General features: G+C 44.9%; 2 protein-coding genes across 2 annotated transcripts in view; one reads left to right on the top strand and one right to left on the bottom strand.

Moving 5' to 3' along the window:
• bmt2 (base methyltransferase of 25S rRNA 2 homolog) overlaps positions 1–17730 on the bottom strand; it is an 88181-nt gene that overhangs the window by 57759 nt on the left and 12692 nt on the right. The window lies entirely within an intron of this gene.
• On the top strand, positions 1262–12559 carry LOC134351427 (negative elongation factor E; the record flags this gene model as incomplete). Its single annotated transcript, XM_063057535.1, is given in 3 exon segments — positions 1262–1396; positions 2686–2736; positions 12473–12559. Coding segments are annotated over 3 exon segments (273 nt in total), but the record flags the coding sequence as incomplete, so codon positions are not given.

Raw genomic sequence — 17730 nt, 5'->3', positions numbered from 1 at the left:
GCGAGACCGAGAGAGAGAGAGCATGCGAGCGAGACCGAGAGAGAGAGAGCATGCGAGCGAGACCGAGAGAGAGACAGCATGCGAGCGAGACTGAGACTGAGAGAGTGAGAGCGAGACCGAGACTGAGAGTGAGAGCGAGACCGAGACTGAGAGTGAGAGCGAGACCGAGACTGAGAGTGAGAGCGGGAGAGCGCGAGAGAGAGACCGAGAGAGAGCAAGCGAGACTGAGAGACAGCGAGACCCAGAGAAAGCACGCGAGCGAGACAGAGAGAGTGAGAGAGACCGAGAGCGAGCGAGACCAAGAGAGAGACTGCGAGACCGAGAGAGAGCATGCGAGCGAGACCGAGAGAGAGCACGCGAGCGAGACAGAGACCGAGAGAGAGCGAGCGAGACTGAGAGACAGCGAGACCCAGAGAGAGCACGCGAGCGAGACTGAGAGAGTGAGACAGAGACCGAGAGGGAGCGAGCGAGACCGAGAGAGAGACAGCGAGACAGAGAGAGAGCACGCGAGCGAGACCGAGAGCGCGTGAGCGAGACCGAGAGACAGAGAGAGCGAGAGAGAGAGAGAGAGAGAGGAGAGAAAGCGAGCGAGACCGAGAGTCATAGTCATACTTTATTAATCCCAGGGGAAATTGGTTTTCATTACAGTTGCTCCATAGATAATAAATAGTAATAGAACCATAAATAGTTAAATAGTAATATGTAAATTATGCCAGTGAATTATGAAATAAGTCCAGGACCAGCCTATCGGCTCAGGGTGTCTGACCCTCCAAGGGAGGAGTTGTAAAGTTTGACGGCCACAGGCAGGAATGACTTCCTATGACGCTCAGTGCTGCATCTCGGTGGAATGAGTCTCTGGCTGAATGTACTCCTGTGCCCACCCAGTACATTATGTAGTGGATGGGAGACATTGACATGGGAGTGTGAGGGCGAGGGAGCGAGACCGAGAGAGAGCGAGACTGAGAGAAACAGCCAGCGAGACTGAGAGCGAGAGAGACCAAGACAGAGAGAGCCAGCGAGACCAAGAGAGTGTGTGAGCGAGACCGAGAGCATGCGAGCGAGACTGAGAGAGCGCGCGAGACCAAGATTGAGAGAGAGAGCCAGCGATACCAATAGAGAGAGAGGGTGAGACCGAGAGAGAGAGAGAGAGGGCGAGCGAGACCGAGAGAGAGAGAGGACGAGCGAGACCGAGAGAGAGAGGGCGAGCGAGACCGAGAGAGAGAGGGCGAGCGAGACAGAGAGAGAGAGAGAGGGCGAGCGAGACCGAGAGAGAGAGAGAGGGCGAGCGAGACCGAGAGAGAGAGAGAGGGCGAGCGAGACCGAGAGAGAGAGAGAGGGCGAGCGAGACCGAGAGAGAGAGAGAGGGCGAGCGAGACCGAGAGAGAGAGAGAGAGAGAGAGAGAGAGAGAGAGAGAGAGAGAGAGAGAGGGCGAGCGAGACCGAGAGAGAGAGAGAGAGAGAGAGAGAGAGAGAGAGAGAGAGAGAGGGCGAGCGAGACCGAGAGAGAGAGAGGGCAAGCGAGACCGAGAGAGAGAGAGAGAGAGAGAGAGAGAGGGTGAGCGAGACAGAGAGAGAGAGAGAGAGGGCGAGCGAGACAGAGAGAGAGAGAGAGAGAGAGAGAGAGAGAGAGAGAAGGCGAGCGAGACCGAGAGAGAGAGAGGGCGAGCGAGACAGAGAGCGAGAGAGAGAGGGCGAGCGAGACAGAGCGCGAGAGAGAGGGCGAACGAGACCAATGGAGAGAGAGAGCAGGTGAGACAGAGAGAGAGAGAGAGAGTGGGCGAGCGAGACCGAGAGAGAGAGTGGGCGAGCGAGACCGAGAGAGAGAGAGGGCGAGCGAGACCGAGAGAGAGAGTGGGCGAGCGAGACCGAGAGAGAGAGTGGGCGAGCGAGACCGAGAGAGAGAGTGGGCGAGCGAGACCGAGAGAGAGAGTGGGCGAGCGAGACCGAGAGAGAGAGTGGGCGAGCGAGACCGAGAGAGAGAGTGGGCGAGCGAGACCGAGAGAGAGAGTGGGCGAGCGAGACCGAGAGAGAGAGTGGGCGAGCGAGACCGAGAGAGAGAGTGGGCGAGCGAGACCGAGAGAGAGAGTGGGCGAGCGAGACCGAGAGAGAGAGTGGGCGAGCGAGACCGAGAGAGAGAGTGGGCGAGCGAGACCGAGAGAGAGAGTGGGCGAGCGAGACCGAGAGAGAGAGTGGGCGAGCGAGACCGAGAGAGAGAGTGGGCGAGCGAGACCGAGAGAGAGAGTGGGCGAGCGAGACCGAGAGAGAGAGTGGGCGAGCGAGACCGAGAGAGAGAGTGGGCGAGCGAGACCGAGAGAGAGAGTGGGCGAGCGAGACCGAGAGAGAGAGTGGGCGAGCGAGACCGAGAGAGAGAGTGGGCGAGCGAGACCGAGAGAGAGAGTGGGCGAGCGAGACCGAGAGAGAGTGGGCGAGCGAGACCGAGAGAGAGAGTGGGCGAGCGAGACCGAGAGAGAGAGTGGGCAAGCGAGACCGAGAGACAGCCAGCGAGCAAGGGCAAGAGAGAGCGAGCGACCGAGGCCAAGAGGGAGCGAGCGAGACCAATGGGGAGAGAGAGAGAGAGAGCAAGCGAGACCAACAGAGAGAGAGAGAGAGCGAGACTGAGAGAGGGCGAGTGAGACAGAGAGAGAGAGAGAGGGCGAGTGAGACAGAGAGAGAGAGAGAGAGGGCGAGTGAGACAGAGAGAGAGAGAGAGAGCGAGACAGAGAGAGAGAGAGAGAGAGAGAGAGAGAGAGAGAGAGAGAGGGCGAGCGAGACCGAGAGAGTGGGCGAGCGAGACCGAGAGAGAGCCAGTGAGCGAGACCGAGAGCCAGCAAGCCCGAGAGAGAGCAAGTGAGACCAATGGGGAGAGAGAGAGGGCGAGCGAGACCGAGAGAGAGGATGAGCGAGAGAGTAAGAGTGAGAGAGAGAGCGCGCGCGCGAGTGAGACCAATGGAGAGAGAGAGAGCGAGAGAGAGAGCAAGAGAGAGGGCGAGCGAGACCAAAAGAGAGAGAAAGAGAGAGGGCGAGCGAGAGCGAGACCAATGGAGAGAGAGAGAGAGGGCGAGCGAGAGCGAGAGAGAGCGAGACCAATGGAGAGAGAGAGAGAGAGAGAGAGAGCAAGCAAAACCAATGGAGAGAGAGAGGGCGAGCGAGACCAAGAGAGAGAGAGCACGAGGGCAAGCGAGACAAATGGAGAGAGAGGGCGAGCGAGACAGAGAGAGAGAGAGGGCGAGCGAGACCAAAAGAGAGAGAGAGCGAGCGAGAGAGAGCGCGAGGGCGAGCGAGACCGAGAGAGACAGTGGACGAGCGAGACCGAGAGAGAGCGAGACCAATAGAGAGAGAGAGAGAGAGAGAGAGAGAGAGAGCGCGAGCAAAACCAATGGAGAGAGGGCGAGCGAGACCGAGAAAGAGAGTGAGCGAGCGAGACCGAGAGAGAGAGTGAGCGAGCGAGACCGAGAGAGAGAGTGAGCGAGCGAGACCGAGAGAGTGAGCGAGCGAGACCGAGAGACAGCGAGTGAGACCAATGGAGAGAGAGAGAGGGTGAGCGAGACCGAGAGAGACAGTGGGTGAGCGAGACAGAGAGAGAGACAGCGAGCGAGACCGAGAGAGAGAGCTCCAGCGAGACCGAGAGGGTGAGCGAGACAGAGAGAGAGACTGAGAGAGAGAGAGGGCGAGCAAAGGCGAGAGAGAGAGAGCGCGAGCGAGAGAGGTGGGGGGGAGAGAGAGAGAGAGAGAGAGAGACAGAGACAGACAGAGCAAGGGGGGGAGGGGAGAGAGGGCGCGCAGGCCAGATGCAGAGAGGGGGGGAGAGAGCAGGCGCGCGAGACCGATGGGGTGGGGAAGAGCGGACTGGCGAGACTGACCGGGGGTGGGGGGGGGGAAAGACAGAGACAGAAATACTGACTGAGAGAGAGACCGAGAGACCAAGAGAGCGAGCAAGCATGACCAAGGGAGACAGCCAGCATGACTGAGAGAGTGTGAGAGAGAGCACGCAACCTAGAGAGAGAGCAAGTGTGACTGAGAGAGCGAGAGCACGGGAGAGGGAGAGAGCCAGAGCGAGACAGAGAGAGAGAGGGGGAGGGAGAGAAAGAGAGAGAGAGACCAAGAGAGCGCGCGAGCGATTGAGCGAGACCGAGAAAGAGAGTGAGCGATTGAGCGAGACCGAGAAAGAGTGAGCGATTGAGCGAGACCAAGAGAGAGAGAGAGAGTGCGAGCGATTGAGCAAGACCGACCGACCGACCGACAGGGAGCGGGCGTGACAGAGAGGGAGAGTGGACGCCACAGAGAGAGTGCTTTTTAACCAATGTACTATAGAAAACAAAAACAAAGCAGTCAATAGCCCAAATCATCCTTGTGGAAGGTTCTAAAATAAAGAGTAAAGTGGTGTCTGAGAGGGTCAAGGAGAGAAAAGAGGAGGAGCAGTTCTAAGATTTGAAATTGAACAAGTCATTATCTTGAAGGGGAAGATACACAATAGATAGATTCTTTACTTCAAAACAGATGCTCTTCAGATGTATGCATTGCCTGTTTAAATATTTTAAAAAACATGTTTGTAAAATATGGCTTCAAATCCTTGTTATCATAGTATTTGCATTTTTGCGTGTTTATCTCCTCAGCTAGCAATGCCATCAACATATTTGTCAGATAAATTTGCTCTACTAAAATAATGATGCACACAGAGGGAATGAGTGAGAATGGTGAAAAAATTTCTTCCTCTTAAAGGGCGGGTAGCTCTTCCATTATTCTGAGACCATGTTCAGTGTCAACTTTCTTTCATTGTGCCCCACTGCTGTCTTCTATTAGGAGCCCAGCTCCTAATATATCTGTCTGGCAAGTGAAGTACTGGCGGCAATCCCAGCACAAACAGCTGGATGCTCTCAAACAATGGCTTTTAATTAGTGAAACTTAGCCATCACACTCATTCCCGGCTCAATTGATGTCAAAACTGTCACTACTATTTAATCATTTGAATATCAAAGACACTAACAACATTCAACATCACTTGCAACTTTATAACACTAGGCAGCATTGCTTTAAAACATTTGATGGTTCATGCCCTTACATAATTGGAAAAGTAAGGAATGAACATAACAGCTCTTCACTTTTACAACACTAAACATAGCTGCAGTCACATCACAGCCCATATAAAATGTAGACCACTTCCTACTTAGTGCCCAAGTAACTTCTTTTAGCATTTTCTTATTTTCTATCCTGTATGGTTTTTAAAACTTTGTAACACTTTCAAATAGCAACCAGCTGTGATACTTTCAGGGGTGATGTTTTTCTTGGCCAGTTTCCCAAAACAATTTGATTCTCTGACAGAAAACATTCACATGATTTATGAGCCAGATTCAATACTGCAAATATTGATGGGTAAAGAATTTTGTTTTTAATCACAAGTTTATTCACTTTGAATAAGATTCACTTCTCCAAATAACAGATGTAATAAATGAAATAAAGTGTCAATTTCATTTTGTACAGAAGGTGTCACATTGTTGAATCTAATTGTTGGATTGCACAGTGCCTTGTAAAAGTATTCAGCTTCCAACCCTTGGTTCACATAATTGAGTATTACAACCAGGGATTTTGATCAATTTAACTGCAAATTTTTATTTGTGAATCACATGTTCCCATTTTTTTTTCCCCACAGCAGAGTCCAAAAAAACAGGGTAAATTGTAAACCGTGAAAAACTAAAAATTCAAAAACTGAAATAGCAGCAGTTCAAAAGTATTCATCCCCCTTTGCTCAGTACTTGGTTGAATCACCTCTCACAGCTATCACAGCCAGGAGTCTTTCTTGGATAAGTTGCTATTATCTTTACACAATGTGATGCAGCAAGATTTACCCAATTCTCCTGGCAAAATTACACAATCTGTGCCAGGTTAGTTGGGGAGCGCCAGTGGACAGCAATACTGAGTTTTTGCCAGAGATGCTTGATCGGGTTAAGGTCAGATTTTGGACCACTCAAGGACATTAATTTTCTTCATTTGCAGCTACTCCATGGTTACTCTGGCTGTGTTTTGGGTTGTTGTCCTGCTGAAGATAAACAACCTCCCCAATTTAAGCTTTCTGGCGGAAGCTAGAAGGTTTTTATCCAGGATCTCTCTGTATTCAGCAGTATTCATCAATCCTGACCAGATTTCCAATCCCTGCTGCTCTAAAGCATCCCCAGAGCATGAGGCTTCCCCCACCATACTTTACAGTAGGGATAGAGTTACCTGGCTAATGCAAAGTACAGGTGTCCCCCGCTTTTCGAACGTTCGCTTTACGAAACCTCACTAATACGAAAGACCTACATTAGTACCCTGTTTTCGCTTTCAGAAGGTGTTTTCACTGTTATGAAGAAAGGCCGTGCGCGATAAAAAATCAGCGTGCAAAAAAATCAGTGCGCGATAGAAGTCAGCGCACACCCCGAGCAGCCGCTCTCCCCCGGATTCGGAATGGCATTGCTTAGACACGAGCCTGTGAGCAGCCGTTAGCAAGATGAGTTCTAAGGTATCAGAAAAGCCTAAAAGAGCTCGTAAGGGTGTTACACTTAGCGTAAAACTAGACATAATTAAGCGTTTCAATCGTGGTGAACGACGCAAGGACAAAGTGAGTTTGGCTTGTGGAAGCTGACGAAGATGATGTTGAAGAGGTTTTGGCATCCCATGACCAAGAACTGGTAGATGAAGAGCTGATGCAATTGGAAGAGGAAAGGATAACAATTGAAACCGAATGCAGTAGCAAACTGAATGTGAAGCAACTGTGTGAGATTTTCGCTGCAATGATAAAGTACGACTTTAATTTTGAAAGGGTACGTATGTTTAGGGGATACTTGCAGGATGGTTTGAGTCCTTACAAACAACTGTATGACAGAAAGATGTGCGAGGCTCAGCAGTCAAGCAAGCCTTCCACATCAGCCACAGCAGACGACAAACCTCGATCTTCGTCATTGGAGAAGATGAGCTGCCTGCCCTGATCGACGATGACACCCCAGTGTCCCACCACCCCAACCCTCGGGCCCCGGACAGATACTGTACCGATTCATGGAGAATGCAACGGTAGCCGGGAGGCACACAGCACATCTTTAAGAAAAAAGCCAAAATAAACAAGCTAATTAATTAGGTGCCACCGACACGTAATTGTTGGCCCAGATCAGTGCCAATTTCCAATTGGATCGCCTCTGATCTGGGCCGACAATTACATGTCGGCGGCACCTAATTAATTAGCATGTTTATTTCAGCTTTTTTCTTAAAGATGTGCTGTGTGCCTCCTGGCTACTGCTGCGTTCTTCGCGGCAATGTATCGGGTCGGCGGCCCGGAGAGTGGGGGCCACTGCACCACTCAACCTGCGACGACTCACGTCTAACACACCATCATCAATGTGCTCGGCAAGCTGTCTACCCGATTCCGTTAAGTGATACTACACTGTACATACATTATTTCTACTTGATATAGGCTGTGTATTTTTACGTGTTATTTGGTAGATTTGGCAGCCTCATAGCTTAAAGGTTACTGGAGAGCGTGTTTATGCCAACAGCACTTGTGTGAGGTTTTCTGCCAAGAACGCTTGCGTGAGATTTTCGCTATGGAGATCTGTGCAGGCAATCGTTGTAGAGAAGTATTTCTACTTTATTTAGGCTGTGTATTTATCATATTCCTGCTTTTACTATATGTTACTGTTATTTTAGGTTTTATGTGTTATTTGTCATGATTTGGTGGGTTATTTTTGGGTCTGCGAATGCTCACAAAATTTTCCCATACAAATAAATGGTAATTGCTTCTTCACTTTACGACATTTCAGCTTACGAACCGTTTCATAGGAACGCTCTACCTTCGGATGGTGGGGGAAACCTGTATTAGATTTACACTACATGTACCGTTTAGTGTTGAGGCCAAAACATTCCACTTTAATCTCATCCAACCACAAGACCTTCTTCCACATCGTTACAGTATCTTTTAAGTGATGCTTTGCAAAGTCTTTACAGGCAAGGATTTTTGTTTTTTTAACCAGGGCTCCTTCCTTGTCACTCTTCCATAAATACCCTTTATGTGCAAAGCTTTAGAGATTGTGGAGTCATGACCTTCATCTCCAGATGCAGCCACTGACTTCTGCAGCTCACTCAGAGTGACTGTTGGTATCACAGTAGCTTCTCTTACAAGTGCCATTCTTCTCTGGCACCTACGTTTAAAGAGGTGGCCTGACCTAGGCAGTGTGGCTGTGGTTTCATATTTTTTCCCACTTTTACACAATGGACTACACTGAGTTTCGAGGTTTGTTCAGTGCCTCTGAGATGGTCTTGTACCCTTCCCTAGATTTATGCTTCTGAATTATCAATTCCATGACTTGCCTTGAATGCTCTTTTGTCCTCATTTTGGTTTGGCCTGTTGAAAACCTGATATGCTGTTGGACCTTATAGAGACGGCGTTTTTATTCTTATGAATTCACTGAAAGCAGGTGATCCTCCAACTGTCTACATCTCCAAAAGTATATTTCACCTGAAGTTAGTGTAGTAATTACAAACAGTATGAATACTTTATCCAGCCTCACAATTTTGATTTTTAATTTTTAGTAAAATGTTGACAAGTTTTAGAATTTTTATTTTTATTTGACATGATGCACAATGTTTCGTAGAATTAGCTCAAAAATCCTTCAGCAATATATTTTAAATTTAGAAAATGAAATAATAAAATGTGAAAATAGTTGTGGGGGCTGAATACTTTTTCAAGGCACTGCATGCAAAATATTTACAGTATTTTTAAAAATTTAATCAAAACTTTTTTAAAGTTAAATGAATCAGGCATTAGTTACAATGAAATTCCAGGGAAGGTGAAGTAAAACTACAGTTAACATCTGGTTAGTGTTAAAATTGTATAACAATAACCATTACTTGTAAAGTTCCAGTTTCTATCATAAATTATGCAGGAGAAAGGCTGTCTTCAGTGGCTGTTTCACAAAAAAACCAATTACTGCTAAACTGCTGACACCTGCATAAGAGTGACATCATCTCCCATGAGTTTTGGGAGGATAAACCACTCTGTGTAAACAAGACTAACAAGAAGAAAATTGTCTCATTACCTCCAAAAAATACTTTGAAAGAACTACTTTCATTCCTAAAGTTGATTTGAATGGGACTGCTGTATGTGTACTCATGGGTAAACTTCACAAGACTGATGCAATGCAAGTGCGGGCGAAAACACTGATAGAAGATATTACCATCAATTTAAACCCACAACAACATTGGACACTGGGAATTTCACTGAGAATATGAGTATACGAGTCCTGGTGTGTAAGCTGGTTCAGAAGAGCTGCCTATTTTATTATCTTAAATACTGTTTTATATTTTCACCTTTCTGTGCAACAGAAACTCTACACAAACAAGTTTCTTTTAATAAAATTGCTGGAAGTACAAATTTTAGATTCTACTAAGAGGATGTCACAAACTCAGATTCACAACTCTAAAAGTCTAGTGCTTTCAAATTTCACCACACTGAATTGTCATTCTCCATTTTGGGCTTTGAGGTGTCCTGTATTTAACTTTGCACACACAAACTCCTGTCAGAAGGGCACAATAGTAAGCAGTTCTGTTCTGCATCCATAAATCTGAAGAGGAATTGAGTTCACTACCTGAAATTTATTTCCACTACACTGTTACATCTGACATTCAGGTGAGTCTTTCTGTATATCCAAACTAAATGTGAGCAAAGACTTGATGAATAACTGGCCATTTTTTAATAGCATTCATGCAAATTCACTTTCAGATTTTGGAGTTTCAAATTAGAAATAAAATAAGCTTAGAAATTATCATGATTAATCAGCCCAAACCTGTTGAATTTTGACTCAAAGCACTCAAGGAAACCTCAAGACACATTTTCTTAAATGTAACAATCACCATTTAAAAACAGTTTCAAGATTCAAGATCTATTTTTTTTATTGAGATACAGTGCAAAATAGGCCCTTTCAGCCACGCCAGCCAGCAATCCCCCGATTTAACCATAGCCTAATCACAGGACAATTTACAATGACCAAGTAACCCACCAACCGGCAGGTCTTTGGACTAAGGGAGGAAACTGGAAAAGCTGGAGGAAACCCACGCAGAGAACGTACAAGCTCCTTACAGACAGCTGTGGAATTATTTAATGTCATTTCCCATACACCGGTATAAAAGAGTACAAAATAACTATTACCCTGGATTTGCTGCAGCACAGAAAAAAACTAAAAGATAAAGAACCCAATAATAAAACAAAACACAAATAATATAAATACAAAAGATAGCTTATATACATAGATTACATAAAGTTGTGCAAAGTACAGGAGTGTCTGTGCATAAAGTGACTGACAGGAAATTATAAAGTAGTGATGGTGGGGCAGGGGTGGTGTGGGGTTGGATAGTGGGTGGAGGTGTTGATCAGCCTTACTGACTGGGGAAAGTAATCAGTTCTTATTTTTGAGACTGATGGTTCTGACGTAGATGTTACATAGCCTCCTCTCTGATGGGAGTGGGACAAAGAGGCCATGAGTAGGATGGGTGGGATCCCTTATGATACGGCTGGCCTTTTTCCAGCACCTTTCTATATATATGTCCCAGATGACAGGAGACTCATCCCAGTGATGCATTGGGCCATTTTGACTTCTTCCATTGTAGAGTCATCCTGTTCACTGCAGCACAGTTTCTGTACAATACAGTGATGAGGCATGTTAGGATATTCTCTACCGTAGAGGGTCTGGAGCACTGATGTGCTTGGTGCCGGTCTCCTCAGAAAGTAGAGGCGTTGGTAAGCCTTTTTGATCAAATTACATTACATTTTCTACATAAACGTCACATTTGACTAGCGACAAAAACTTGACACATTAAAACTGCACAATCCTATTTTATTTTCTTCAACTTCACAGGCTTGGTTTGTCTAAAGAATTTCTTCCAACGGAGAAAATGAAATGGTTCAGAAGTAGAACAGTACAAGGTTATAACAGACTTAAATACCAACTGCCTAAGCTAATCATGTAAATTAACAAGTATTCTCTTCAAACATATAATCTCTCTTTTCTATGCTTCATGTGGAATCACTTGTTAATCAAAATGCTTAATCACATTGTATTAGGAGATTTATTTAGTTTTACTTCTTGCCTGCTTACTTGCTCTTAGAACAAAACACCCACAAAGGGTGGTTATTGGTACATGCAGTCCTGTTAAAAAATCCAACGTTAAGCAGATAAATAGAATCTATGAAGAAATGGCCCCTTTCTGACATTAAAAAAAGGGTCAGACACAAAACGGACTGTTGTACAACATGGCCAAGCTAATGATGTTTGAAGGACTCAAGGTCAGTCTGGTTCCTGAAACAGGCAAGGACCTGATACTTTGTTTTTCCCCTGAGCGTAGGAGAATGACGGGAGTCTTGATAGAGGTATACAAAATTACGAGGCTTAAATGCAAACAGGCTTTTCCCATTGAGGCTGGATGAGACTAGAACTAGAGATCATAGAGAGGTTGAAAGGTAAAATATTTAAGGGGAATCTGAGGGGGACCCTTCTTCACTCAGAGGGTGGTGTGAGTGTGAATGAACTGCCAGCAGAAGCGGTGGATGCAGGATTGACTGCAATATTTAAGAGAGACTCCAATAAGTACATGGATTGGAGCAGTATGAGCACTATGGTCCAAGTTCAGGTCCTCGGGACATGGCAGAATAACAGTTTGGCAAAGACTAGATGGGCTGAAGGGCCTGTTTCTGTGCTGTAGTACTCTATAACTCAAAATGAGGTTTCATCCCATCAGCAAGGAGACTCGTTTTTTATGGTGACATCTATATCTATCAAAAGGCTAATAACTGGGGGGGGAAATTGGAAGCATATTCCTGGGACCAGGCAGAATAGTGTGCCTTGTGCATTACCCCCCCAACCCCCAACTACCTGTGATAGTGAATGCATGAAGGTTCACTAGTTGTAGTAAAAAGTACAAACCACAACCACCATCTATCTTCCATGGAAGGTGGAATGTTCATCTATTTAATACTTACTCCCATTGAGGATATCTGTAAAGTCCTCTGTGCAGCACAGAAATGGTGATGTGCACAACCTTGGTATTGTAACTTCCTGTCCAAATAGGTCTGAGGAACTTGGGCCTGAGGTTTATTGCAATAAAGCTCCTGTCACTGGACTGGTGAGACATGGAATTATTAATGCACTTTTGGAGGGCAGAATGTTTAGTAATCAGTTACCTGTAATGACTTGGCCAATGCTAGGCCACAGTCTGACCATCTTAACAGCATAACATCTAATCATAACTGGAAAAACTGAAAGCCTTTGGGGATCTGTGCGCACCCACATTCAAGTCATCAGTTATAGCAGTAAAACGTTTTATGTTTAGGTGAGATACTACAGAGAAATAAGGAGGAGGAGCTTAGGAGAATCAATGGCACCTAACGGCGACTCCTCTGCTTGCATCTTCGGAAGCAGCTCTATTTCCAGCTTTAATACCCATTTTACCCTTTCAGGGTTCTTTTGAAGACCCTGACCTGGAGCTACACGCTGTCTATAGTTCTTTGCGGGAATGGGATCCGCTCTTGGGATTTCACGACTAGCCAGTATTTGGCATGCCAAGGGTGTGGCCTAAGAGCTTCACTCGCCTTCGGGGGTTTGAGATTTCATGGCTCTGGAGACGGGGGAATCAGAGGTCAGTATCCAGGCAGGAGATCGGTGTGCGTAAAAAATGTAAGATCTAAGGCTGTGTACCCAGAGACCTGAGATCTTTGGGCACAGAGCCTGGTAAAAGCAACGCAACGGACTTTTAACATTGTAAACCAATGAGTTGTTTGTTATGTCTCCTCTCTCACTGTGAAACGGAGATACCTCTTTCTTCCTTATTAGGGAGAGAGAGTGCCTGTGGTATGTTGAGTACTGGGTGAACGAGCAGTTTTTGGGGTACTGCAAGTCTGTGTCTTTGCTGTTGCTTTGCTCACGCTTGAGTGCTCGGTGGTGGTGCCGACGCTTTTTTTGCCAGTGGGGGGAGGGGGGAGTGTTGCTTGCTGTTGCTTAAGCGCAGGAGGGAGGGGAGCTGGAGGGGTGACTTTGGGGTTCTAACATTTAACTGTCATTCATTCTTTGGGGGCACTCCTCTGTTTTTCGTGGACAGTTGAGAAGAAAAAACATTTCAGGATGTATACTGTATACATTTCTCTGACATTAAATGTACCTTTGAAACCTTTGAAAAAGTGTGTGTGAACGACTGAAGAAAATGGTGTATGTAGACAGACAGATATCCAAAAGCAGGTGCATGGACTGTGATGCTATAGAAATTATCAGTCTATTCATATAGTTATAATAAATTGGACACTTGAAATTGAGCATCATTTCAGATTAATTTAGAGACTTGAAATGCGAGGGCACAGAAAGGAATGCTGAAAGAGAGAGAAAATGATGATGCCTGGTCTAGTTTAGAAAAAGATGAAACATCAGAAGTTAGAATGAAAGAAAATTAAATAACTCTGGGTATTTCACCTTTTGAAAATATTGTTAATAGTGTTGAGATACAATTGTTTAGAAGTTACAGCACTAAAGAGATCCACATAATTGCTTATTACAGACCTGTTTTAGATTCTATGCTAAATAAAAAGCTGTTTAATCTACTTTGGGTTATATTGGATGATCTTAATATTTAGCATTTTAATCATTCTTCAGCCTTATAATTAGGTGTCAAAAAAGTGTGCAGGACTTAAAAGAGTTTTTCAATGATAGACATAGATGCATATTTTCAGGATACGAGTCACATTTGTGGCTTTGAATTTAGCCAGAAGACATACAATGATAGAATATCACAAAATTTGTCATGCCAAATGCATTACGCATTAAAGAAATTATTATTGCTACATTGTATGCAATTATGAAACAATAAATGAAAACATTCAGTTCATTCAGGTCTGTGCACTCAGAACTGCGAGAAACTTTGAGATCCAAGTATTGATTTACCTGTGTATCTGAAGAAAGCTAGAAGGAGCATCTTTCACTAGATTAGATTCAACCCTGAAGGGTGACAGTAGTTGTATGAATGACACTTGGCTTAAAATCGGATTCGTTTTTCCTGATGCATTTTCACTTAATTAAATTAATGCTTTGAAATGAATTTGAACTGCACAAGTTATTTTATGTTTGTTTTAAGTTTATTATAAGGAAGATAAAGACCTGGCCAGAAGGAGCAACCTCAGCATTTCAGGACAGTTTTGAAAACACTGACTAGAACATGTTCAGGAAGGTAGCTTTCTATGGCCATCATATTAACATCAGTCAATCAGTGAGATCTGTGACTAATTACATAAAGGAGTCACCATCATTAACTACATGAGGACAAATCAGAAGCCGTGGCTGACAGCAGAGATCTGGGCACAGCTGAGAGATCAGGATGCTGCCTTCAGATTGAGGGATAAGACAGCTCTCAGGTCAGCAAGAGCAGCACTTTCCCCACCATCAAGGAGGCAAAACAAGATTATTTAAAGAGAATATACCGTCATTTTAATGACACCAGACTCATGAAGCGCATGTGGCAGAACAATCAAACCATAACAAACTACAGGTCCACCATGAACATCAATGACAGTAACCATTCCCTTCCTGATAGGCTGAATATCTTACACTCGGTTTGATGCCTGTACTGGGCCTTTACTCACTGGAATTCAGAAGAATGAGGGGTAACCTCATTGAAATTCATCAAATGGTGAAAAGCCTCGATAGAGTGGATGTAGAGAGGATGTTACCTATGATGGGGGTAGTCCAAGAACAGAGGACACAGACTCAGAATAGAGGGGTATCCTTTTAGAACAGGAGATGAAAGGAATCGTTGCCACAGGCAGCTGTGGAGGCCGTCATTGGGTATATTTAAGAAAAAAGTTGACAGATTCTTGATTAGTCAGGGCATGAAGGGATACGGGGGGATGACAGGCGATTGGAGCAGAGAGGGAAAATAGATTAGCCATGATGAAATGACGGAGAAGACTCGATGGACTAAATGGCCTAATTCTGCTCCTATATCTTGTGATGTACAGAATAATGTGCTGGTGAGGAGGGACCCTTCCCCCCCCACCCCAGAAGTTGGTACTTTGTCTAGCCACAGCTGATGTGAGGAAACCCTTAGCCAGGGTCAACCCACATAAAGCTGCAGGGCTTGATAACATACCTGGTCGGGTGCTGAAGGTCTGTGCAGCCCAGTTAACAGAGCTTCTAACAGACATCGTCACCATCTGCCAGGAACAGTCCACAGCCCCTCCAAGCTTCTAGGCAGCCACCATCGTCCCGGTGCCCAAGAGAGGAACGGTAACCTGCCTTAACAATTACTGTCCAATGGCACTGACCTCAACAATAATGAAGTGCTTTGAACAGCTGGCTATGGATTGCATTAAATCCCATCTTTCTGCTACATTCGACCTTTTCCGGTTTGCTTATCGCTCAAATCAGTCCACTGATGATACCATAGCCTCTGCACTTCACTCCATCCTGCCCCATCTGGAAAATGTTGCCTCACATGTGTATCGACTTCAGCTCGGCATTTAATATGTTCGTCCCTTAGAAGCTGGTGGGTAAACTGTCCTCATCGGGCCTCAACACCTCTCGCTGTAACTGAATCCTAAACTTATTGATCGTAAGGCCACAGTCAGTCCATGTTGGTAGCAACATCTCTAGCCCCATCACACTGAGCACTGGCGTGTCCCAGTGCTGCGTGCTCAGCCCGCTGTGGTTCACGCTGTTGATGCATGACTGCACTGCTAGATCCAGTTCAAACCTAATCATTAAGTTTGCTGATGACACAACAGTGGTTGGCCTCATCAACAATGACCATGAGACAGCATGCAGAGGAGATAGAATGGCGTGAGCACAACAACTTGAGTCTCAATATGGACAAGACCAAAGAAATGACTGTGCAATTTAGGAAAGTGCAGGCTGACCACTCCTCACTGCACAGACATGGCTCCTACATGGAGAGAGTTAGGAGCACCAAGTTTTTGGGAGTGAACATAATGCACAATCTCACCACCACTACTTTGGTCAAGAAAGCACAGCGCAGCATCGCCACTTCCTGAGGAGATTGAGCTGAGTGAGACTCCTCCCCTCTATCCCCATTCTAACCAATTTTTACAGGAACACCATCGACAGTATCCTAACCAGCTGCATTACCATTTGGTATGGGAAATGCATGGCATCTGACCACAAGCCCCTATAAAGGATTGCGAGGACTGCTGACAATAAACTGAACTTGAACTTATTTGTTAAAATGGATGGTCTCATTTAGAACTTGAACATATACTGAAGCCATTCTCTCAGTATGAGATTTTATTTCTTTCTAATTGCTCCCTCACCCACTCACTAAGTTCCCAAGTAGTAAACAAAAATTGCACATCAAAAAGCATTAAGTAAGTTGCTGATGAAATTAAAAGGGAAAGAGAAAGACTGTTAGTATAAGAACATGTAAAGGCATATTTCATTGTGCTAATGTTTTTGTTTAGTATGTTAACATCTACTTGGAAAGGTGTTTTAGAAGAAGACAAAACAAATTAGCTTGGGCACAAACTTTTTACTTTATGTGACTTCCAAAATATCATTTGAATTAAACTGGAATTAAAATAATGAGACTTATTTTCTTCATGTGTTGTAAATTACATGATACAAGATTATCAAACATTAAAATGGCAATTTTGAATTTCTTCTAACATTTAATGATAAATTAGAATTTTGTAATACTTCAAGTAATTTTGTTTCTACTTGGTTGTACATGAATATCAAGATCTCAAGGCCCTTTTTTAATGGACAGTCGGCACGGTAGCACAACACATTACAGGCGACCCAGGTTCAATTCCCACTGCTGCTTGCACCTTACTTGCCAAAGCAATCTCATATCTTCTTTTAGTTTTTCTAACTTCTTTCTTAAGATTCTTTTTACATTCTTTATATTCCTCGAGCACCTCATTTACTCCATGCTGCCTATATTTATTGTAGATATCTCCCTTTTTCCGAACCAAGTTTCCAATGTACTTTGGAATATTCCAATTCCAATAAAACTACTGAGTGTATGTTTGTGGTCTTCTGCTGCTATAGCTCATCCACTTCAAAATTCAACATACTGTGTGTTCAGAGATGCTCTTCTGCAGACCATTGTTGTAACATATACAAAATGTTAGAGGAACTCAGCAGGCCAGGAAGCATCTATGGAAAAGAGTAAATAGTTGATGTTTTGGGCCGAAACCCTTCATCAGCTTTCCAACATCTGCAGATTTTCTCCTTACTACTGTAACATGAAGTTATTTGAGTTACCGTTGCCTTCCTGTCAGCTTGAGCCAGTCTGGCCATTATCCTCTGAACTCTCTCATTAACAAGCGTTTTTGCCACAGAACCGCATTAACTGGATTTTTTCTTCTGTTTTCACACCATTATCTGTAAACTCTAGACTGTTGTGCATGAAAATCCCAAGAGATCAGCAGTTTCTGAGATAGTCAAACCACCCTGTCTGGCACCAACATCATTCCACAGTCAAAGTCACTTAGATCACATTTCTTCCCCATTATGATGTTGGGTCTGAATAATAACTGAACCACTTGACCATGCCTGTACGGTTTTATGCATTGAGTTACTGTTACGTGACCGGCCGATTAGATATTTGCATGGGTAGATGTACAGGCTTATCTAATAAAGTGACCACTAAGTGTAAAATGATTATGTTACAAAAACAAATAAATAATGCAAAAGACAAGTAATGAGATAGTGTTTATGA

This window comes from Mobula hypostoma, chromosome 9 (assembly GCF_963921235.1).
Source record: "Mobula hypostoma chromosome 9, sMobHyp1.1, whole genome shotgun sequence".
Lineage (NCBI taxonomy): Eukaryota > Metazoa > Chordata > Chondrichthyes > Myliobatiformes > Myliobatidae > Mobula > Mobula hypostoma.
Note: the sequence above shows the minus strand (reverse complement) of the source record. Positions and strands in the feature narration are given on the sequence as shown.